This window comes from Sturnira hondurensis, unplaced genomic scaffold, assembly GCF_014824575.4.
Source record: "Sturnira hondurensis isolate 20B ecotype Veracruz unplaced genomic scaffold, ASM1482457v3 Scaffold0009125, whole genome shotgun sequence".
Classification (NCBI taxonomy): Eukaryota; Metazoa; Chordata; class Mammalia; order Chiroptera; family Phyllostomidae; genus Sturnira; species Sturnira hondurensis.
The window spans coordinates 3,397,471-3,423,163 of NW_028081756.1; the positions used below are offsets into that span (position 1 = coordinate 3,397,471).

At 35.8% G+C, this 25,693-nt stretch overlaps 1 protein-coding gene across 2 annotated transcripts in view; it reads right to left on the reverse strand.

The window, feature by feature from the left end:
* The window catches only part of PARG (poly(ADP-ribose) glycohydrolase), a 215,949-nt gene that overhangs the window by 181,658 nt on the left and 8,598 nt on the right, over positions 1-25,693 (reverse strand). For both annotated transcript variants that reach the window (XM_037056688.1, XM_037056687.1), the window contains exons 4-7: positions 25,466-25,649; positions 18,613-18,735; positions 18,410-18,493; positions 15,312-15,386 (exon numbers count right to left, since the gene is read on the reverse strand). In XM_037056688.1, coding sequence (XP_036912583.1) covers positions 15,312-15,386; positions 18,410-18,493; positions 18,613-18,735; positions 25,466-25,649 — 466 coding nt within the window. The remainder of the gene's footprint in view (positions 1-15,311; positions 15,387-18,409; positions 18,494-18,612; positions 18,736-25,465; positions 25,650-25,693) is intronic.

Genomic DNA, 25,693 nt, shown 5'->3' on the forward strand with positions numbered 1-25,693 from the left:
ATTACATTAGCCAAGACCAAAATGAAGGAGAGAATCCTAGAAGCATCAAGGGATAAGGGGACAGTCACCTACAAAGGAGTACCCATCAGACTGTCAGCGGATTTCTCAAAAGAGACCTTACAGGCAAGAAGGGGCTGGAAAGAAGTATTCCAAGTCATGAAATCCAAAGACCTACAGCCAAGATTGCTTTATCCAGCAAAACTTTCATTTAGAATGGAAGAACAGATAAAGTGCTTCTCAGATAAGGTCAAGTTCAAGGAGTTCATCATCACCAAGCCCTTATTATATGAAATGTTAAAGGTACTTATATAAGAAAAAGAAGATGAAAAATATTAACAGTGAAAGGACAGCAAGCACACAGTTATTAACAACCACACCTAAAACGAAAGCAAACCAAGAGGACAGCTAGATCAGGAGTGGAAACATAGAAATGAAGAACACATGGAGGGTTAGAAACAGGGGAGTGGGAGGGGGAGATGGGGGGAGAAGGCACAGAAAATAGCATAGATGGTAGGTAGAAAATAGATAGGGGGGAGGGCGAGAATAGTGGGGGAAATATAGAATCTAAAGAACTTGAGCCACGTGGTTATAAACTAAGGGGGGGAGAATGGTGGGTGAGGGCGTGTGCGAGTGGAGGGGAATGAAGGGGGGAATAGAACAACTGTAATGGTATAATCAATAAAATATATATAAAAAAAAGAAATTTACTGTCTATATTGGGGAGATCTAAGATGGTAGAACAGTAAGTGGAAGCTACACTAACCACTTTCCAGGATCAATCTGGAATTACAACTAAACTGTAGAGAAATCATCTTGAATAACCACTGAACACTAGCTGGAAAGAAGCCTTACAACCACAGAACAGACAGAAGAAAACACTTCAGCCCAACATGACTGGTAGGGAATACAGAGGAGACATGGGAAGGCTGGCTGGGTTGCCACAGGTGGCAGCTGAAGTGCCAGAAGAATTTTTCAGCAACTGGGGGTTTCCTTATAAGAAGTGTGAGGTCTAAATGCCAAGCTGGGCTCTTCAGCCTATAGCACCAGAGTCAGAAAGGAACCCAGAACATCTAGCTGTGAAAAGCAGCAGGGGTCCTGTCAGCCAGGGAGAGACAGCTAGAGACACAGGGAACCTTCTAAAGGGCCAAAGGACAAAACTGTGTTTACAGCCACTTTCCCTGGGTGCCAGCAAAGGGAGAGCAGAGTGGACTAAAGACATTTGAGGAGAGTCTGGGATTGGTGGCTCAGGGGGGAGAACTGAGGGAACAGCTGCCAGGATCCATGTACTGAGTTATCCCCCATACTGCAGAGGCCATCCTTCTAAGGCAGAGCATTCCTCTCTGAATGGCATTGCCTGAAGGGAAGCAACAGCCCTGCCCACAAGAATTACTTTGCCCTGCCCTTCAGTACTTAGGCTGGCCCACTGATTACAGATTGATTAGATTAAATGATTGGATTAGTGGCTGATTAATTCCACTAATTATATTTATCAGTAGGAAAATACAAAGAAGGCAAAAAGGAAAGACAAGAACTAGACACCAAATGAAAGAATAAGAGAATTTTCCAAAAGAACTAAATGAAATAGAAGTAAGCAAATTATCAGATAAAGAATTTAGAGTATGATTGTAAGGATACTCAACAGCATGAACAAAGACACAGAAACCATAAAAAAGGATCAGTCAGAAATAAAGAATCAATATCTGAGATACATAATATACTGAAAGGAATACTAACAATGGGTTAGGTGAAGCAGAGAAGCGAATCAGTGTTTTGGAAGACAAGGTACAAAAAACATAATCAGGCAGAGGAGAAAATATTAAAAAAGAATTAAAAAATTTGAGGACAGCATAACAAACATCTTGGACAACATGAAGTATAACAACATCCACATCATGGGAACACCAGAAGGAGAAAAGAGTGAGCAATGGACTGAGAACCTATTTGAAGAAATGATGACTGAAAACTTCCCTGATCTGGTGATGGAAAAAGTCATGGAAGTCCAGCAAGCTTAGTAATTCTCAAAAATGTTTGGCCCAAAAAGGCCTATACCAAGACACATCATAATTAAAATGACAAGGCTTAAAGATAAGGAGAAAATCCTAAGAGCTAAAAGAGAAAAGCAGGTAGTTAACTACAAGGGAGTAACAATTAGACTGTTATCTGATTACTCACTAGAAACATTACAGGACAGAAGGGAGTGGCGTAAAATATTCAAGATGATGAAAAGCATGGACCTACAACCAAGGCTATTTTACCCAGCAAGGCTAACATTTAAAATCGAATGAGAAATAAGGAGCTTTCCAGACAAGAAAAAGCTAAAAGAATTTGTTAACACCAAACCAATACTGCAACAAATGTTAAAAAGCTTGCTGTAAGAAGAAAAAAAAAGGAAGGAAAATAAACCAGAGGAAAACACTCTAAGAATAAAGTGGTACTACATACATAGGCCAGCTGAGAGAAACCCCGGTGAGGCATGCATGGGGTTGGCTATGGCAAGGCAGGGGACCATTCGGGCAGGGCTCGCTGAGCAGGAAACAGACTCAGACCTCACTATGGACTACAGCGATTCCCACAGTGGGAGAAACTCCCTGTCTCACACAAATTTGTTGGAAAAATGGGGCCAGAGCCAAGCAGGCAAGCTGCATCATTCCCTCTTGGCCCCTCCCCCACAGGCAGCGGCCACAGTGCAGCAAAGAGGGTTGCCCTGCCTGGGTGAATACCTAAGGCCCCACCCCCTTACAACCTATCAGCTTCACCAAGACAAATAAATATGGCCCAAATGAAAGAACACAGCAAAGCTTCAGAAAGAGAACTAAGCCATGAGGAGATCGCCAGCCTATCTGATGGAGAATTTAAAGCCCTGGTCATCAAAATGCTCACAGATCTGATTAAGCTTGGTTGAAAAATGAAAAAACAAATGAAGGATACCCAAAGTGAAATAAAGCAAAATATTCAGGGAACCAACAGTGACAGGAAGGAAACCAGGACTCAAAGCAACGATTTGGAACAAAAGGAAGACATAAACATCCAATAAGAACAGAATGAAGAAACAAGAACTGAAAAAAATGAACAGAGGCTGAGGAATCTCTAGGACAATCTGAAATATTCCAATATCCAAATCACAGAGCTGTCAGAAGAAGAACAACAGCAAGAAACTGAAAATTTATTTGAACAAATAATGAAGAAAAATGTCCCCAATCTGGCAAAGGAAATAAACTTCCAGAAAGCCCAGAAAGTCACAGAAGTGGGACCCAGAGAGGAACACATCTAGACACATCATCATAAATTACTCAAGATTAAAGATAAGGATAAAATCCTAAAAGAAGTCAGAGAAAAGAAGACAGGTACCTACAAAGGTGTTCCCATTAGACTATAAACTGATTTCTCAAAAGAAACCTTGTAGGCAAGAAGGGGCTGGAAAGAAGTATTCAAAGTCATCAAAAGGAAGATCTACGTTCAAGATTACTCTATCTAGCAAAGCTATCATTTAGAATGGAAGGGTAGATAAAGTGCCTCCCAGATAAGGTCAAGTTAAAGGAGTTCATCATCACCAAGCCTTTATTATATGAAATATTTGTTAAAGGGACTTATTTAAGAAAAAGAAGATAAAAATATGAACAGTAAAATGACAACAAACTCACAACTATCAACAAATGAACTTAAAAGAAAAGACAAACAACAAAAACCAAAACTAAGCAAACAACTAGAACAGGAATAGAATCAGAGAAATAAACATTACATGGAGAGAAACATACAATTCTTCCATAAATCAACCAGGAAAAATCAGAAATCTGAAAAGATAGATTACACCTAATGAAATTGAAGCAGTAATCAAAAAAGCTCCCCTAAAACCAAAAGCCCTTGACCAGATGGCTCAACAGGTGAACTTTATTAAAAGAAGAAAAAATTAACACCTATGCTTCTCAAACTATTTCATAATATTCAAGAGAAAGGAAGGCTCCCAAACTCATTTTATGAGGTCAGCATTATCCTAAATCAAAAACCAGATAAAGACATTACAAAGAAAGAAAAGTATAGGCCAATATCATTGATGAACATAGACGCCAAAATCCTCAACAAAATATTAGCTAACCAAATACAACAATGTATCAAAAAGATCATACACCATGATCAAGTAGGATTTATTCCAGAAATTCAAGGATGGTACAACATTCACAAATCAATAAATCAGTGATTCACCACATAAACAAAGTGAAGGATAAAAATCACAGGATTATATCAATGAATTCAGAAAAAGCTTTTGATAAAATCAAGATCTATATATGATAAAAACTCTCAGCAAACTGGGAATAAAGGGAACATACCTGAACATCATGAAGGCCATATACGTCAAACTCACTGCCAGCATCATACGCAATGGGCAAAAACTACAATTGAGTTCACCTTATGATTGGCAACAAGACGTGGATGTCCACTTTCACCTCTCTTATTCAACATAGCAATGGAAGTCCTACCCACAATGGAAGTCCTACCCACAATGATCAGACAAGTAGAAGAAATAAAAGGCATCCAAATTCAGAAAGAAGAAGTAAAACTGTCTTTATTTGCAGATGACATGATACTGTGCATAAAGAACCCCAAAGATTCCACCATGAAGCTACTAGAACTGATAAATGAATTCAGCAAAGTGGCAGGATATAAAATTAACATCCAGAAATCTGCTGCATTTTTAGAGGCCAATAACAAACAGAAAGGAAAATTAAGAAAATAATCCCATTCAAAACTGCTTAAAAAAGAATAAAATACCTAGGAATAAACCAAACCAAGGATGTTAAAGACCTGTACTTGGAAAATTATAAAACACTGAAGAAAGAAATTAAAGAATATGCAAATAATGTATTTTTTGGACTATAAGACACACTACCCACCCTCAATTTGGGAGGAATAATGGTTGTTAATGCTGCTGTTGAGTTCTGTTTACATTTACATTGGTGAAATATTATGTTATTTATATTATTAAATATTTTACCACATTTTTTGCTTCAAAAAATTTTTTTCCATTTTCCTCCTCTAAAACCTAGGTGTGTCTTATGGTCCAAACAATATGGGTAAGTAGAAGCACATGCCTTCATGGGTGGGATGAATTAACATCATTAAAATGTCCATACTACCCAAAGCAATCTACAGATTCAACACAATTCCTATCAAGATTACAATCACATACTTCACAGAACTAGAACAAATATTTTAAAAATTTATATGAAACCAGAAAGGACCCCACACAGTAACATCAATACTGAGAAAGAAGAACAAAGTTGGAGGAATCACACTACCTAATATCAAACTATACTACAAGGCCATAGTAATCACAACAGCCTGGTACTGGCATAAAAACAGACACATAGATCTTTGGAGAATAGAAAGCCCAGAAATAAACCTATAATTTTACAGTCAATTAATATTCGACAGAGGAATCAGGTACATACAATGGGCTAAAGTTAGTTTATTCAATAGTGTTACGAAAACTGGACAAACACACGCAGAAAAATGAAACTAGACCACCTTCTTATATCACACACAATAATTAACTCAAAATGGATCAAGAGCTTAAATATTGAAACCCAAAACCATAAAAATCCTAGAAACAGGCAGCAAAATCTTGAACACTGCTCTTACAAATTTTTTATTGGGTGTATCTCCCCAGACAAGGGAAACAAAAGCAAAAATAAACACCTGGGAGTACACTGAAGTAAAAAAGTGTTTGCACAACAAAGGAGACCATGAACAAAATAAAAAGAAAACACACAGAATGAGAGAACATATTTGCCAATACATCTGATAAGGGGTTAATATCCAAAATTTATAAAGTACTTAAAACTCAACACCAGGAAAAACCAACAACCCAATTAAAAAATGGTCAAAGAACTTGAATAGACACTTCAAAGAGGACATACAGATGGCCAACAGATATATGAAAAGATGCTCCACATTACTAATCATCAAAGAAATACAAGTTAAAAACACAATGAGATATCATCGCACACCTGTCAGAATGGCTATTATCAATAAATGAAAAAACAAGGGCTGGTGAGGATGTGAGAAAGGGGAACCCTTTTGCACTGTTGGTAGGAATGCAGATTGGTGCAACCACTGTGGAAAGCAGTATGGAGATACTTCGAAAAATTAAAAGTGGATCTGCCTTTTTACCTAGCAATCCCACTTCTGGGAATATATCCAAAGGAACCCAAAACACTAATTTGAAAGAACTTAAGCACCCCTGTGTTCACTGCAGTGTTATTTACAATCACCAAGATATGGAAGCAGCCCAATTGTCTAACAATAAATGAGTGGATAAAACAACTATGGGACATTTACACAATAGACTTCTACTCAGCCATGAAAAAGAAGAAAATTTTGCCCTTTGCAACAACAGTATGGATGGACCTGGAGAACATCATAAGTGAAATATGCCCGTCAGAGAAAGACAAATCCATATGCTTTCACTCAGATGTAGAATCTAATGAACAAACTTAACTAACAAGCAAAACAGAGACAGACTCATAGATAGAGAACAGATGACAGCTAGTGGGGGTGGTGGGTAGGGGTGGAGGAATTGAGCAAAAAGGAAAAAGGACTCATGAATATGGACAGCAGTGTGGTGATTGCTGGGGGAAGAGGGGCATATAAGGGGACTAAATAGTAATGGGAAAAAATATAATAAAGCTTATATATTTAAAAAAAAAGAATTTAGATTGTGCCATGGCCAGTACGGCTCAGCTGGTGGGAGTGTCATCTGTAGGCCACAGGTTGCAGGTTCAATTTCTGGTCATAGTACCTACTCAGGTTTCATGTTCCATCCCCAGTCTGGGTACTTATGAGAAGGCAACCAATTGATGTTTTTCTCTCACACTGATGTTTCTCTCTCTCTCTCTCTCTCAAAGCAATGAAAAAAATGTACTCGAAGATTAAAAAAAAAAGAAAACCTACTACATATATCTTTAAGTAAATAAAAATTCCATTTTCCTTTCTACCAGAATCTGTCTCCAGAGTTATTGCCTAAGGGCAGTAGGAGGTTACAGAAACACAGAACTAGCCTCAACAAAATTAGGAAGGCTGAAATCATACCAAGCACATTCTCTGACCACAACACTTTTTTTCTAATCCTCAATAGAGGATAAGTTTATTGATTTTTAGAGAAAGAAATAAAAGGGAGAGAAACCCTGATTTGAGAGAGAAACATCAATTGGTTGCCTCCCATACACACCCCAATCAGGGATCAAATGTATAACCTAGGTACATGCCCTGACCAAGGATTAAACCTACAACTTTTTAGTGTGCGGAATGATGTTCCAACCAACTTAGCCACCAGGTCAAGACACAATACTTTGAAACTGGAAATCAACTGAAAAAGAAAACAGGGAAAAACCACAAATACATGGAGATTAAACAACATGCAATTAAAAAATGAATAGGTCAAAGAAAAAGACTGGAGTGATCAAAAGATACTTAGAGACAATTGAGAATGACAAGACTATCAAAATTTTTTGGATGCAGTGAAAGCGGCAATAAAAGGGAAGTTTATATCATCACAGGCCTATCTCGAGAAACAAAAAATATCCCAAATAAACAACATAATAGCACATCTTAAAGAAGTAGGGAAAAAAAGAACAAATGCAATGTAAAGCCAGCAGAAGAAAGAAAATAAAAATTAGAGCAGAATTAAATGAAATAGAGAACAAAGAGATTATACAAAAAATTAATACCAAAACACCCTTGCATCTTTGAAAACATTAATAAAATTAACAGCCCTCTGGCTAGACATACTATGGAAAAAAGAGAAAGGAACCAAAAGCATTCCAAATGAAAGACAACTGAGGAAGGACACTACAAAAATACTAAAGATCCTAAAAGACTAACATGAAACATAGTATGTTACCAAATTAAATAACCTAGAAGAAACAGACATGTTCTTAGAAATACAGGGTCCGACACAAATAACATCCCTTTTTATTACAAAACCTCTTATTACAAAATTGTAAGGCAATTTATATTATGTAATTCCATAATATAACAACATCACACTCAAGCATAACATATGACATTTTAAGTGAAGTGTTCAAATTAAAACTATAAATTATTATACCCATATTATTACTCTACTAAACACACTCAAGAAGGTCTTACTTCTGCTAAACCTTGTATATAACCTTCCTACACAAAACTATGAAGAACTGATAAATCTAAATATAGTGGTCAACAGTAAGGAAATTAGAGAAACCAGCAAAAACTTCCCAAAAAATAAAAGTCCAGGATCATATGGCTTTACTAGTAAATTCTATCAAATATTTAAGGAAGATTTAATACCTTCTCAAATTCTTCCAAAAAACTCAGAAGAGGCAATAATTCCTAAGACATTTTATGAGGACAAATTACCCTGATACCAAAACCTGTCAAGGATAACACAAAAAAGAACATTACAGAACAGTATCTCTGATTAACACAAATGCAAAAATCTGAAATGAAACACTAGCAAATCAAATACAATCACACATTAAACAGATAATACAGCACAATAAAGTCAGGTTCATTCCAGGGGTAAAAGGACAGTTCAACATACACAAATTGATTAATATGATACACCACATTAACAAAATAAAGGATAAAGATCATATGATCATATCAATAGATGCAGGAAAAGCAAGATACAACATCAATTTATGATTAAAACACTCATCAAAATAGGTATAGAAAAAAGTACCTCAACATATAAAGGCCATATATGACAAACCCTTAGCTAATATCATAATCAATAATGAAAAATAGAAAGTTTTTCCTCTAAGTTTAGGAACAAGACAAGAATGCCCATTCTTATCACTGTTATTCAACATAGTGCTTCAAGTCCTAGCCAAAGCAATCAGACAAGAGAAAAAAATAAAAGACCACCAAATTAGGAATGAAGAAGTAAAATGGTCACTTTTTGCAGATGACATGATTCTTTATACAAAAACCCTAAAGACTCCACCAAAAAAACTATTAGAAAAATAAACAAATACAGTAACGCTGCAGGATACAAATTCAATACACAAATATCCACTGTGTTCCTATATGCTAACAATGAAATTCCAGGGGGAAAAAATGAAAAAAATTTATTTTGCAATTGCAACAAAAAGAATAAAATACCTAGGAATAAACTTAACGAAGGATGTGAAGAACCTATACACTGAAAATTATAAGATATTATTTTAAAAAATCGAAGACACAAAGAAATGAAAAGATAGTCCATGTTCATGAATTGGAAGAACCAACATAGTGAAAGGGCACCTATTACCCAAGGTAATATACATGTTTAATACAATCCTCATCAAAATCCCAATGGTATTGTTTGTTTGTTTACTTATTCATTTATCTATTTTAAACAAAAGTCCAGTTTATTTCTTGCATGTGAAGTATCCCTCAATGACATCCTTTGCTTGAGACTCTCTGCCATAGGCCTTAACTACTACACACCTGCAACCAACCACTTTACCAGGTTTTCCCTCTGTTGATTTTACAAAAGGCCCACTAATTCCCCTGGTTCGGGAGTGTCAAACTCAGGAGTGTCATTCTCCTGAGTGAATCATTCTCGGGAATGTGTCATTCTCGGGAGTGAGAATCCCCTGATTCTCACCTGAGGCCACATTAGCCATTGCAGTTGCCTTCAAAGGACTGAATGTAATTTCAACTCCTTAACAGTTAAGGAGTAGTTACATTTATACAGTCCTAAAATTATTTTGGCCCTTTGAAGGCAACCAGGAGGCTGATGTGGCCCCTGGTGAAAAAGAGTTTGACATCCCTGCCCTAGTTTCTTATTGTCATAAACCTGAATTAGCTTCATTTGGTGTTCACAAAGGACTCCATCACCTTAACATACATAGGCTCATCACAGTTGGATGCAAGCACACAAATGTGGCCTTGGTACCTAAGGCTTTAGCAGCTTCATGAATTCTGTACACTAGGCCACTGTGTATGAGTGTGGTCTTCAGCAACTCTTACAAAAGAGTATTAACATTCATTATACCTCCAGCAGCAATGCCTTCCTGTCATGTAGGTAGGTTATGTGAAGAGCTGAATCTGGAACACACCCAAGCCTCACCTCTCAAGCAACTGCACGGCTGCAGGCAAAGAGCCCCAGTGGCATTTTTTAAAGCAACAGATCAAAGTATGATCAGATCTACTTCAAACCACACAACACCCTAAATAGCCAAAGCAATCCTGAAGGAAAAAAAACCCCACAAGCTAGAAGTATTATACTTCCTAACTTCAAATTACACTGCAAAGTGACAAAAAGCAAAGTGGCATGGTATTGGCAGAAAAACAGAAACAGCTACCAAAGGAACAGAACTGAAAGGCTAGAAATAAACCTACCTGTACACGGGCAAATACTTTTTAATAAAAAAAAATGCCAAAAGCATAAAATGGAGAAAAGAAAGCTTCTTCAACAAATGATGCTGAGAAAATTGGAAAGACAAATACAAAAAAATAAAACAAGGCTACTATTTGTCAGTATACACAAAAATTATGAATCAAAGACCTAAATAAAAAACCCCAAACAATAAATTATATAGAAGAAAACATAGGTATTCAACTTATGGACCTTCTACTCAAGAGAGAATTTTGTTAATTTAACCTCAAAAGCAAGGGAAGTAAAAGCAAATGAATGAGACTAAATCAAACAAAAAGCTTCTGCACAGCAAAAGAAACTCTCTGCAAAACAAAAAGGCAAACCACCAAAAGGGAGAAGACACTTGCAAACAACACCTTTGATTGGGGTTAATACCTGAAATACATAAAGAACTTATACAAGTCAACAACATAACAACCAATCCTATTAAAAAATGGACATACCGATGGCCAACAGGTATATGAAAAAATGTTCATAGCTTAACTAGCTATTATGGAAATGCAAATCAAAACTACAATGAGATACCACCTCACACCTGTTAGAATGACTACTATGCAAACCAAAAGTACGAGATAGCACCTTCACACCTGTTAGAAGGGCTATTATAGATAAGACAAGTAATAATAAATGTTGGAGAGACCATGGAGAAAAGGAACCATTATTCACTGCTGGTAGGAATGTAAACTGGTACAGCCGCAGCTATGGAAAACAGTATGAAGTTCCTCAAAAAATTAAGAATAGAGTTAACATATGTTCCAGCAACCCCCTTCTGGGTACCTGCCCAGAATTTTTTAAAATATTGCTGGCTGGGCCTGACTGGTACAACTTGGTGGATTGAGCGCAGGCCTGCAAATCAAAGGATCGCGGTTTGATTCCCAGTCAGGGCACCTGCCTGGGTTGCAGGCCAGTTCCCAGTGGGGGACACACGAGAGGCAACCATACACTGATATTTCTCTCTTCTCCTTCCCTTCCCCTCTAAAGATAAATAAATAAAATCTTTTAAAAAATATTGCTGGCTGGTATAGCTCAGTGGATTGAGTGCAAGCTGCGAACCAAAGGGTTGTCGGTTCAATTCCTAATCAGGGCACATGCCTGGGTTGCAGGCCAGGTCCCCAGTGGGGGACATGCAAGAGGCAACCACACATTGATATTTCTCTCCCTCTCTTTCTCCTTCTCTCCCCCTCTCTCTCTAAAAATGAATAAATAAACTCTTTTAACTAAAATATATATATATATATATATTTATTCATAAAGATTTATCTTCCCTTATGTTCATTGCAGCATTATTCACAATGGCCTAGACGTGAAAAGAGAATTGGATAAAGATGTGGTACATATAAACAATGAAATACTACTTAGCTATAAGAAACAATAAAATACTGCCATTAGCGACAGTATTTTATCCTTTAAAATACTGGATCTTGAGAATATCATACTAAGTGAGTTAAGGCAGAAAAAATCAAGACCATATGACTTCACTTCTATGTGGCATATAAAACTGAAAGCAACAAATGAACAAACAAAAACTCATAGACGGAGACAATCATATGGCGGGTGTTGAGGGAATCAGAGGAAAAAAGCAACAGGAGGTAATAAATGCTAAAGGAGCGTCAAACATATAGTGATAGAAGATTTGACACACAATGCAATATACAGATGATGTATTATAGAATTGTGCACTTGAACCCTATATAATTTTATTAACCAATCTCACACCAATAAATTTTTTTTTAAAAAAAGAAAGAAATGCAGTCTCAGATCCTACCCAAGACCTACAAAATCAGAAAACTCAAGGTGGTGGTGATCAGCAGCATGTTTTAAATGTCCTCCACAGGATTTACATACATGATAAATCCAAAAGCTGTGTACCATACTACCTCATAAATACTTTTTAAGACAATTAAAACATTTCCAGAAAAAAGGGGGTAGTGATGTTATTTATACCACTGTCAATGGCATTTTCACATGCTCAGTCTCTTCCAAAATAACAGGAAGTAACTATAAGGATTCACAAGAATCTTAATGTCTGATTCCTGGCAATGTAATTAACTAACCACTTCCTTCTGAATTACCACCACAGTCCAGAGGACAAAGAAATCAGGTACAATAATGTCAGAGGGAATGAACTGATGAGAAGACTAGAATGTCACTAGCTAAAAATGCTGAGAGAAAGAGTATGTTATACTTAGGTATGCCTTGTAGCATGGGCAGGGAGTGGAGGCATAACAAATTTTGTTAACTTGCACCATTACTTTGGATAATATTCTCCTGACTTTGGTAACCTGAAAACCAGTATGACTATCTGATCTCCTGTGAAATCCAATTCATAACTACTTATGAAGCACTCAGTACATATAACGCATTCATTGTACAGGTGCTAGAGGAAATATAAAGCTAAGAAAGACAGCCTATGCCCTGTGAAACTTTTAAGGTACTAGAAGATGCCAATACTGCATCAAGAATAAATTAAGGCAAAGAGCAGGAATGCCACAAGATATATTTAGAATTTTGTCATGGAAATTCCAAGAAAGGTGACATCTCATTTTGGAGGGAAGAGACAGGAAAATGTGAATCTGGGAGACAGAATTTCAAAAGAGAAAAGTGGAAGAAGAGGACATATCAGTCTCTTACTGCAAAGAAAATATGGCAGCAAGGAGGGGAAGGTGTATGCAGAGGGACAACATACTGTAATTGCAGGCAGTACAAAAAAGAACACTGATTGGGTTATAGTGCCCCACCAGCGATAATCTATGTCACTCTGGCCAAGAAAGTTCATCTCTAAATCACAAATACTTATTTGCAACAGGAATAATAATAATCATCTTATTCTATCTTACAGAGTTATTTATCTGAAAAACATCTGGAGAGGAAACAGCACCATTATAAAAAATATAGACATGTTCAAACTTCAATAATTAGTCTCTATTAGATAAATCAAAATTATGTAATATTGAAAATATTTCAATTTAAAATGTTTCCATTTCAAAAATTTTTTACAATTTCTATTAGTAAATAAAACCTACATAATAATGTGAATGAAAAAATGTGAGAAAAATAATAAATTTTTTAGAAATATATTGTATATAAAATATTTTTCTTTTGGAGGCTTACTAACTTAGCAAAAGCACACTGGCAGTTTATTATAAAACTGAAAACACTTATCAAACAATTGAACAATCACACTCTTAGGCATTTATCTCAGAGAAGTAAAAATTTATGTTCAGGCCCTGGCTGGTGTGGCTTAGTGGTCTGAGCACCGGCCTGCGAACCAAAGTATCTCCAGTTCAATTTCCAGTCAGGGCACATGCCTGGGTTGTGGGCTAGGTCCCCAGTAAGGGGTGTGCAAGATGCAACCACACATCTATGTTTCTCTTGCTCTCTCCTTCCATTACCCTCTCTCTATAAATAAACAAATAAATAATCTTTTTTAAAAAGCCAACTGCAGAAGAACGCACATATATATTTAAAAAAAACTAACATGCATACAAAAACCTGCATGGTAGTACGTGCACAGTAGATTTGTTGTAACAGCCAAAAAATGGAAACAACCCTAACATCCTGAAATGTGCCTATGGTTAAACAAATACATCTACATCATGAAATACTACTCAGCAATAAAAAGTAACAAAGTAACAGTGTATTTAAGGGAATTATGCTGAGTGAGAAAAGGCAAGGTAAAATCTAAATAAGCTTTTATGTCAATTTCCTGATTTTGATATTATATTTTACTTATTTAAGCAATCAACATCAGGGAGAGTGGAATGAAGCATGCATAAAAGCTCTTTGTACATTTTTTCATAATTTCTTGTGAATCTCTCATTTTTTCAAACTGAAGTGTTAAAAAAAAGATATACTGCCATCTTTCCAAAAAGAATGATGCCCTTTTCTCCAACAATACTATGAAAGTAGCATTTTTACCAATTGCCAATGGCATACTAACTTGCTAGTCTGCAGAAAATGATTTTATAGCATAAATCCATGGTCACAAAATTTTGTGGCCTTTGACCTAGTCTTATAATTTCTGGATATCACATAAAAAAACAGTATCAAACTTGGGAAAACATATAGTTTCAGTCAATTACAGACCATATATATGACTGTGGTCCCATAAGATTATAATGGAGCCAAAAATTTCTTATCACCTAACGACATCATAGTGTAGCACAACACATTACTCACATGTTTGTGTTGAAGTGTAAACAAACTTACTGCACTGCCATTCATGAGAGTATAGCACAAAAATTATGCATAGTACATAATATTTGGTAATAAACAACTACAGTACTGGATTATGTAATTATTATATTTTTTATCATTATTCTACAGTGTAGTCATAAAAAAATGTGCTGTAAATGCAGCCAGTAGCGTCATACATCTCATGTTTACCACATCTCTTGATCTCTTGTGCTTGTTTTGTACAGTCACATGCTGCCCAGGCTTGTAACCTAGGAGCAATAGGCTACACCATATAGCCTAGGTGTACAGTAAGCTGTACCATCCAGGTTTGTATAGGTGCAAAACATTGATGATGTTCACACACAGATGAAATCACTAATGATGCATTTCTCACAACATATCCCCACTATTAAGTGACACATAACTATACATGTCTGTGTTTATGTGTATAAACTAGATACAATGTAGATGTCTGAAATATGGAATCATCATATCCTCAAAAACTAGTCATAAAATATGCAGCCATTAATAATGCTGACAATGGTACAACAATATAACAAAAAAGGAGAATAAAGCAAATTTCAAAATTAGTTCCTAAAACATGCCTATTATAACAGGAAATACTTTTCACAAAAATAAAAGATGATAATTGTGTTAGTGTGACAGAATTACGGGTATTTTTCTTAAAGTTGTCATATTATTTTCATAGTTAAAGAAATTAATATACTTTTACCTTATCCCAGAAATCAACCAAAGCTGTAAAGTCCCACTTCTTAGAATATGCCACATTGTATTTCAGAATAGCATCCTATGAAAAAAGCATAAACAAAATCCTCATGATAGTCAAGTAAATTATCTATGAATAATAGCCTGTCTACTTTATAAAGTTCTTACAGGAAATTTTTTAATGATGGACAAACTTCCTCCTACTGTTAACTGCTCCACATCACTAGCTATGAACAAATATACTGCATACTAATTTATTATTCACTTAAGAAATATGATTAGATAGGTCAAGTAATAGGGGAAAAACATCATAATTATTCCAAAGCATGCATTCTAAACAGAGGTGATGCAATCCTCATAGATATAAATTGGATATTGAGGATTTAAAAAATTAAATATTATGATTTCTGGCCACTGAAAGGGTCACACTACATATACAGACATACACTATACTTGTAGTATTAAAATTTCAAGGGAAGTGTAAATTAGGGGAAAAAATGTCTAAAAAGGACCCCTGGTGGAAAGGGTAATAATAAAAAAATCACTGAGAAACATTGCCCTAAAGCATAAAACAGCATTTTGCATTTTCTCCTTTATTATCAGCTATTTTTTCCTGATCTTTTCTTTTCTTTTTTAAAAAAATATTTTATTTATTTATTTTTAGATAGAAGGGAAGGAGAAAGAGTGGGAGAGAAACACCAATGTGTGGTTGCCTCTCATGTGCCCCCTACTGGGGACCTGGCCTGCAACCCAGGCATGTGCCCTGACCAGAAATCGAACCAGTGACCCTTTGCTTCACAGGCCCATGCTCAATCCACTGAGCTTCACCAACCAGGGCTATCAGCTATTTTTATAAGCTACATACTAATGGTTATCTTCCTCCAGCAGTTCACATAAGCTACATACTACTTACATAGAATGAAAAGTCAAAATACTATGCCATCTACTAAAATTACTGTCTGAATAGGCAGTACTTTATACCTGGTTGCCAATTATTAAAAATAGACAACAGTTCCCAAAATAGAGTCATTTATGCTGAGCCCCACATCACCAAATCAAAACTTATTTAGTTTTGGCTCTCCCAGAAACAGAATCTTAAATCAATCAGGAATCACCTGGTTGGCACTAGCATGATCATCTGCCTGATACAGACCCTTGTCATTCCCTAAAGGAAAGTGACCTTGCAACAGCCAGTCCACTTTTTGGTAATATAACTTCCTTGTTCCCATCCCCTTATTCCTTATAAATGTCTTTATTTTGCATACCCTCTTGGAGCTCCTTTCTATCTGTTGGATGGGATACTGCCCAAATTCATGAATTGCTGAATAAAGCCAGTAAGATCTTTAAAATTTATTCAGTTGAATTTTGTTTTTTTAACACCAGAATGGGCTACACTTTAGATAATCTGTTAGTTATGCAGAAAGAACTATTATTTACAATTATATCTTACTTCATCCTTTTAAATGTCTCTTTTGATTCTATTTTATAATGTGCATACGTTATTAAAGTAACAAATATGTAGAACTTACAAGCTATTAAAACTCACAGTACACACCCCAAAATTTTTTTACTGAAGGCATATGTAAATCTGAAAAACACTGTGTTAGATTATTATTATAAATTTCCAAATTCCTTTATCATTAAAGAAGTTTAAAAAAATTAACACTCTGCCAAAGACCTTCCTGAAAAACATTTCATGTCATATAAATACTAACCAAGCACCTATCTAGGTTAAAAAATGAGCCAACAGAATGTGTATTATTTACTTGGAACCAGAAGATATTCAAGTTCCTAGATGTATAGTATAAGTATAAAGAATTTATCTTTAGTTTTATGTCTGTACATATGTAATTAACATTATACTAAAAATAAGTAAACTCTGGCAGACCCTGAGAAGTTCTTTCATTTAAAAGGATTATATTACAAGACTGAAAAACACTGTACCTAGGGAATAAAATTTTCAAAATACATTATAGCACAACATTATCACTGTATTTTCATGTTAAGGGGAAAAAAAAACAGGAGTTACAGAAAGGTATAGAAAGTTTAACTTTCTAGAATAACTTGTAAGGCCCTGGCTGGTGCAGCTCAGTGGATTGAGCACAGGCCTGCGAACCAAAGGATCACGGTTGATTCTCAGTCAGGGCACATGTGTGGATTGCAGGCCAGTTCCCAGCAGGGAATGCACGAGAGGCAACCATAGATTGATATTTCTCTCCCTCTCTCCTTCCCTCCCCATTCTAAAGATAAATAAATAAAATCTAAAAAAAATTTTTTAAAGAATAACTTGTAAGAATAAATGCAAGAACAGTATAAACAGTATAAAATCTGAGAAACTAATTAAGAGAATCTGAGAAACTAAACTAACTAATCTACGCAACAAATTAATTCTCTCAAAGACAATGAAACCCATTTTCACAGAAGTATAGAAATATCTGCTACTGTTTGTAGTTATAAAAACTTAAAAGTTTACATAGTGCTGAAAATAAACATATACGTACCCATATTTTAGCTATTAGAAAAGCAATCTAATGACTAGTCAGACTGCCCTTACAGTCTTAAATAAAACATTTTTAAAAATAAAAAAATAAATTACTGCCAAAATATTAGATTAATAAATTATTAAACTGCTACAAGCCATATCAAAAGCAATAAAAAACAGAATGTTTAATGTATAATTTAATCATTAGGAAATTCGGCTTTCCTGTGGGCAAATGTTACTGAAGCCATAATTCTTTCCTCATTTACTTTTGAAGACATTTCAGACAGATGATAATTCTAAAACAAAAATAAAGGAGAAGCTTGAATGGAAGGAAACTGGATGGGGAATCAAGAAACAGAGGTCTAATTTCCGGTTGTCCAAATTATTCTGTGTGGCTGCGGGGAAGTCATCTACAATTCTTAACACTTCTACTCATTTCTTAGTGATGGAATGGAAACCAAGAATGTCTCTAAATAGAGTTCCTCAGGAAGCAAGAACATTGCAAATAAACAACACTGTTACCTGAGTCCATTAAAGATTTTTAAAAAGTCTTTGAGGGAGAAGATACAGGAACCATCTCTAAGAACTACATGTAAGAGGCAAGAATAGCAAAAGGAACATACCTTCAGATTTTGGGGTCGTGTGAATTTGTTGAGAAGTGCAGTCTGAATGAGCTCCCACCTGCTTCCTGCAGTTCGTTCACCATTCTTTGAGAAAAAGGAAAAACAAATGAGCAATTTAAGTTATTTTTGCATTACAGAAGCAGGAGTCAAACAAGAATGTACTAAACTATCACAGCCTAAAAGAAAATCAGTTTTGTTTTTACCTCATCTTCCACAGGATACAAGTTTTGTTCTGAACAAGGCATCTTTACATGCTTGTTGTCCCACAAATCTTTAAAATGTGTTGGAAAAGGTTTAGGAACTTCTCCTGCTCGCAAAAGATCTACCTGAAATAGAAATTAACAAGAACTGTAGGTTCTTGTATAAAAACTAGGTGTATAATTTACAAAAGAATAAAGCAGCCAAAACAAACATTATAAAAAATAGACCAGCTCCTTTGCATTCCCAAAAATCTTACTCAGTTTCTACTCCTTACCTCCATTTAATCAGTTTCCTAGTCACCCTGTCCTGGGCATTCTATCTTCATCCAATCTCAGCCCCTGATCCTCATTATTCCTTGCCTGAATTTCTGCCAACAGCCTTCTATTTATTTGTCTAACTCCAACTGTACCCAACATTCATTCCCCGTAAACACCCCAGGCTCACTTGGGACTAATATTATCTTTCTCAAGTAAAATGGCTCCTCTCTGCTTATACTCTGATTCCAAATGATGTTCCCTGTTGCCAACATCCTCTCTTACCCAAGTACCATCTGGTTCAACATCTATTCTGACCTCTATCACTCAGCCCAATTTTCATTTCCTCTAAGAAGCCTTCAAAAAAATGTTACAGGTAGGTAGTTTATTCCCTCTTGTTTTATTAGATCATTATCATACTAAAGCACACTTTTTTCCTTCCCCAACTAGACTCTAAAGTTCTTGAGAATAATAACTATATTAACTTTGTATTCTGAATGTCTACTAGAGCATGGCATGTGTGTTTTTATATGTATAGCATATACATACATGTAAACATAAACGTTATTTATAATAAACATTCAATAAATGTCTGAGGCAGGAGATACTTTAAAACACAAAGTTTTACATTTTGCCTATTCTGAACATTTCATATAAATGGACTAATAATGGACTATAAATGGACATGGCCTTTTGTGTCTAGCCTCTTTCACTTACCATAATATTTTCAAGGTTCACCCATGTGGTACCATGAACCAGTACTACACTGTAGATAATCAAATAATCACAAAAATAAATATAAAATTTCAATTGTAATATGCTATAAGTGAGAGGTTTGTGGTGTTAAAAAAAATCTATTCTAGCCCTGGCTGGTGTAGCTCAGTTGGTTGAAGCATCTTCCCTTAGACCAAAAGGTCACATATACCCAGGTGGCAGGTTCAATCCTCAGTCAGGGTGTACACAAGAAGGTAATTGACCAATGTTTCTTTCTCACACTGATGTTCCTCTCTTCCACTTCCCTCTCTCTCTTCCTTTCTCTTTCTCTTAAAACAATGGGAAAAAAGTCCTTGGGTGAGAATTAAAAAATAATAAATCTATTCTAGACAATTTTAGCTTAACTTATGTGTGTAGAGAAGCCTTCCTTGAGGAAGTGGCAGTTAAACTGAACTCCAAAGTATAAAGAAGCTGACCAGAAGTTCAAAGAAGTACCTTCTGGCAAAGATGGAGGCATACGTAGACACACTGTGCCTCCTCGCACAACCAAAAGAAGGACAACAACAAATTTAAAAACAAGTAACAACCAGAACTGACTGAAAATCAAACTGTTTGGACAACCAAGTACGACAACCAAGGAGTTAAAGAAGAAACATTCATCCAGACCAGTATAAGGGACAGAGATGGCCAGGAGGAGAGGACTCACAGGCAAGGCAGCTACTGGTGCACAGGGTGAGACAGTGGCTTGCAGACTGGGCAGTCCCACATTCAAGGGCAAATAAACCCATAGAACAACTGGGAAGTGAGACAGACCGCAAAACCCAGGGCTCCAGCACTGGGAAATAAAGCCTCAAAGTCTCTCACTCAAAACACCTATGGGGGTTGAGGCGACAGCTGGAGAAACTCCCAGCCTCATAGGAGAGTTCGTTGGAGAGACCCACAGAGTCCTAAAATGTACACAAACCCACCCACTGGGAATCAGCACCAGAAGGGCCCAGTTTGCTTGTGGGTAGTGGGGGAAGTGACTGAAAACCAGCAGTGAGAGGAGCCAGCGGCACTGTTCCCTCTCAGACCCCTCCCCCACATACAGCATCACAACCCAGTAAGGTGGGTTGCCTTGCCTCAGGTAACACCTAAGGCTCTGCCCCTTACTACATGACAGGCATGCTGAGACCACACCCCCCCCCAAAAAGGGCCCAATTAAGGAACAGTTCAAAGTTCCAGAAACAATACGACTAAGCAATAAAGAGCTAGCCAACCTATCAGATGCAGAGTTCAAAACACTGGTTATCAGGAGGCTCCAGGAACTCACTGGGTACTTGAACAGCATTAAAAAAAACAGCCAAGCAGCAATGAAGGTCACGTTATTGAAATAAAGAAAAATCTACAAGGAACCAACAGTGATAGGAAGGAAACCAGTACTCAAATCAACGGTCTGGAGCAGAAGGAAGAAAGAAACATTCAAGCAGAATGGAATGAAGAAACAAGAATTCAAAAAATTGAGGAGAGGTTTAGGAACCTCAGGGACAACTTTAAACATTCCAATATGTGAATCATAGGGGTGCCAGAAGGAGAACAGGAAGAGCAAGAAATTAAAAGCTTATTTGAAAACACAATGAAGGAGAACTTCCCTAATCTGGGAAAGGAAATAGACTTCCGGGAAATCTAGGAAGCTCAGAGAGTACCAAAGAAGTTGGACCCAAGGAAGCACACTCCAAGGCACATCATACTTACATTACCCAAGAGTAAAGATAAGGAGAGGATCTTAAAAGCAGCAAGAGACAAGGAGACAGTTACTTACAAAGGAGTTCCCATAAGACTGTCAGCTGATTTCTCAAAAGAAACCTTGCAGGCAACACTGGCTGGAAAGAAGTATTTGAAGTCATGAAAGGCAAGGAACTACATCCAAGATTACTTTATCCAGCAAAGCTATCATTTATAGTAGAAGGGCAGATAAAGTGCTTCCCAGATAAGGTCAAGTTGAAGGAGTTCATCACCACCCAGCCCTTATTATAAGAAATGTTAAAGGGACTTATCTAAGAAATAGAAGAAGATCAAAAATATGAACAGTAAAATGACAACAAACTCGCAGCTATTAACAAAACCTAAACAAAAACAAAAACAAACCAAGCAAACAACTAGAACAGGTACAGAACCACAGCAATGGAGATCACATGGAGGGTTATCAGTGGGGGAGTGGGTGGGGAGAGAAGGGGAAAAGGTATAGAGAATACATAGCATAAATGGTAGGTAGAAAGTAGACAAGGGGAGGGTAAGAATAGTTTGGAAATGTACAAGCCAAAGAACTTACATGTATGACCCATGGACATGAACTAAGGAGGGGAATGCAGGTGGAAGGGGGTGAGCAGGGCAGAGGGGAATAAAGGGAGGGAAATGGGACAACTGTAATAGCATAATCAATAAAATATATTTAAGATAAATAAATAAGTAAAAAGAAGTTAACCAGGAAAAGACAGAGTGTTCCTCAAATAGGGAAACATAAAAAGTTTTTCCCTCAAAAAAAAAACATAGATAGCAGCTGCATAAAAAGTCTGCAACTCAAGAGAAACAAATATGTAAGGCCACCTACAAATGTGACCATTAAAACCCTAACCCTAGATGAACACTCAGAGAGAGAGTAAGAAAAGAAGATCTATGAATTAACCTTGAGGAATGGCCTCATAAAGAAGAGCTAAAGGAACACAGGAACTAATGGGCGAAAAAGAAAACTAGGATTATATGGTGTCACTGAAGTCAAAGCATGAGAACACTCCAAGGAGGAAAGAATGAGTCAAGAGTCAAAAGGGACTAAGACATCAATTATGCTGGAAATATTTTTACCTCCAAATGGAGGTCCTAAAAGTGATTTTGTAAAGATATTCCATGTAATCAGAGGTAACAGAAAAGGTACCAGGCCAGCTTCCACATAGGGGAACACATAGATAAGAATATGCTCTGTGTATAAGCCCTGGCTGGTGTAGCTCAGTGGATTGAGCGCTGGCCTGCGAACCAAACAATCGCGGTTCCATTCCCAGTCAGGGCACATGTCTGGGTTACAGGCCAGTTCCCAGCAGGGGACCCATGAGAGGCAACCATACATTGTTATTTCTCTTCTTCTCTCCTTCCCTTCCCCGCTAAAGAAATATAAATAAAATCTTTAAAAAAAAAAAGAATATGCTTTGTGTATATATATGTGTGCATGTGTGTGCTTTATGTCTGCATGGATGTGTGTGTGTGTGTTCATCCATATATTATAGATAATCAAGCACTGAGTGTCATGTCCATGAAGTTTCAGATTGCCTTATATTTCTAATGCTAAATATCAGCTTTATTTTATTACTTCCAATTCTGTAACTACTAATATCTGGCATCTTAGGAATGTAATTAAGGATTATTTATTTAATAACTATTTATTATACATATATTATATTACCATATTCAGAAAAAGAATCTAGAAGAGAATATACCAAATAGTTAAATTCTTGGAATAGGACTAAAAAGACAGGTTTTCTGAGTTAAACATTTTCATATAACAGTCGCATTTTTTACAATGATCTTGCATTACTACTGCAATAAAACAAAAATAATTTTTAAGATTTTCAAAATTCATGGGTCATTGGATATCTAACAAATACATAGTAATTACAGAGATTAAACAACGATGACATAGGATGCTTTGGGTTTTCTTTGTGGACAGTGTAAGAAAAGAAGGAAAAGTCAAAATATCATTACCTCCTCAATCAATCTTTTTTCCAAATCTTAACCATCAACATATTCTCAGTGATCCAGCCTTTTCTTAATTAGACAGTTATTATCAATGCCCCCTTTTCCCTTACCACCCAATCTTTAAGAATTCACCATGTCCTATCAATTTTACCTCAAAACAGTGTAACCATCTATTTTCTCTTTTTTATCTTAACAATCATTACCCTATCTCAAGTGATTTTCAAACATTTTTAAATGGCAGACCTCATTTTTCTTTAAGAAATTTAACATGAAATCATTAAAATCAAATAAAAACTTTTTATAAATACAATTTTTACAATAACTTTTCCTTATCCTAACATCAATAAATAAGAATGACTATTTTAAGGAATGCAAAATTTGAAATTGGGGGATAGGAATGACAGCTAAAGCTACTATTTAATTTACTTTTATATCTCCTACACATTATTAAGAAAATACTACTCACATACCTAAACAGTTACAAATTGTAATTTTTTAAACTTATTTTTATGTTTAAGGAAACTCTTCAGTTAAACAGCAGTAACAAGAGAATCTTGATTCTACTGTACGAACAAAGATAAGTTCTCTTCATAAATCTGCTAGTTAAAATATGGTATTAAGCATTTTCAAATCTGAACTAGCACACAATTTCAAATTGTTAGTTCTTTTACTATAGGTTTTTCATAGTTAAAAATATAATTTAGAAAAGAAATGAGTCAAATTTCAAAAGAACCCCACAACCACTTCCATGCAGCATAATTTGATAATTACTACCTCCTTCCTTTTCATCTCTTATTACCTTTCCTTGTTTCCAATGCATCTTCATTTCAATTTTTTTTAAATACAGCTGTTTGATTAATCTTACTACAACACAACTACTATATGCACAGGCATTTTAATGATTTCTATTACCTATAGTCAATTATCTATACAGTTCCTGGCACCTGGAGCCCTCTATGATGTGAACCCAATACACTATTCAAAGTTTTGTCCACCATTTCCCAGTCAAATTCTAAGCTCCAGCAAACCAATTGTTTTCCATTCCTAAAACAAATATTTTTCAACTACACAGCCTTTACTTACTAGTATAAAAGTACATACATATTTAAAGTCCACCTCAGAAATTTTCACTCTTCTTTTTGAGCTCAGGTCAAACCCCACCACCCTGCTAAATGCTGCTTCTTCCTCTAACTACAGTAAAGAATTCTGTATTTTGAAATATTTAATCACATCTAGACTAAGTTGTACCATAAAAGGGATTTTTAATAAGTAGCTCCTATAAAATCTAATAACAGAGACTGACTAATAAATGAGATAACTATTCAAAACTGTCCAAAGAGTGATAAAAATCTTCTAAAACTGGATTATGGTGATGATTGTCTAACTCAGTAAATTCAGAAAATATTACTTAATTGATCACTTAAAATGGGTAAATTTTACATACCTCAATAAAAATGTGTTTTAAAAAAACTCACAGAAAGTATAAAAAAGGTTAATAGGGGCAAGCAAAGAAGGGGAAATTACTGTCTAGTAGGTGCCAACTTTCTGTGTGGGATGATGAAAAAGTTCTGAAAATGGGGAGTGGTAACGGTTGTATAATATGATGAACATGCTTAATGCCAATGAAACATATTTTTAAATGGTTCAGATGGTAAATTTTCTATTATGTATTTAACCACAATTCTAAAAATGAGGTTGGTTTTATACACATTGAGTTTGAGATACCTGTGGAACAGTGATGGAGACAGTGATGTCTGGAAGAATCTAAAGCTCAAAAAATAGGGAAAAACTAGAGAATGATTTAAAGGTACTGAACCACAACTTTGAATTTTAGGAACTAACCCAGTACCTACTATGTACCTAATAATGGGTACTCAATAAATGTTGTCAATTAACTTTTTTAAAAGAACTCAATGAATTTTCTTAAAGTTACAAAAAAATTTCAATTTCCTCATTAGTTGACAATGATTCATCTTATGGATTTGTTAAATACCATACTAAGCTATTATTATATTTCTACATTCTATAGATTTCCCACCACTTTATATGCAGAGAAGAGAACCACTTTCTGTACCTTTGTCTGCTTTTCACATTAATAAGTAACAAAAGAAATCAAGACTTTATTAATCTTCTCTATTTATAGATGACAGATAATACCTACCCGAATAGTTACTGTGTGACTGGCAGATGGTCTCAAGAGAGGCAGCTGGATTCCACACGTAGGCATTGTTCTCATCTCCTGGATAGGAGTTCCAAGCCATTTCTTATCTGGAGAAAGGTGAGGTGGAATGTATTTTGGGAATCTTCTGTCTGTTCGCTGATGTCTGATTTCACATTGTTCTTTTCTAAGGTCAAAACAAATATGTTCAGTCACAAAGTACTTACTGTT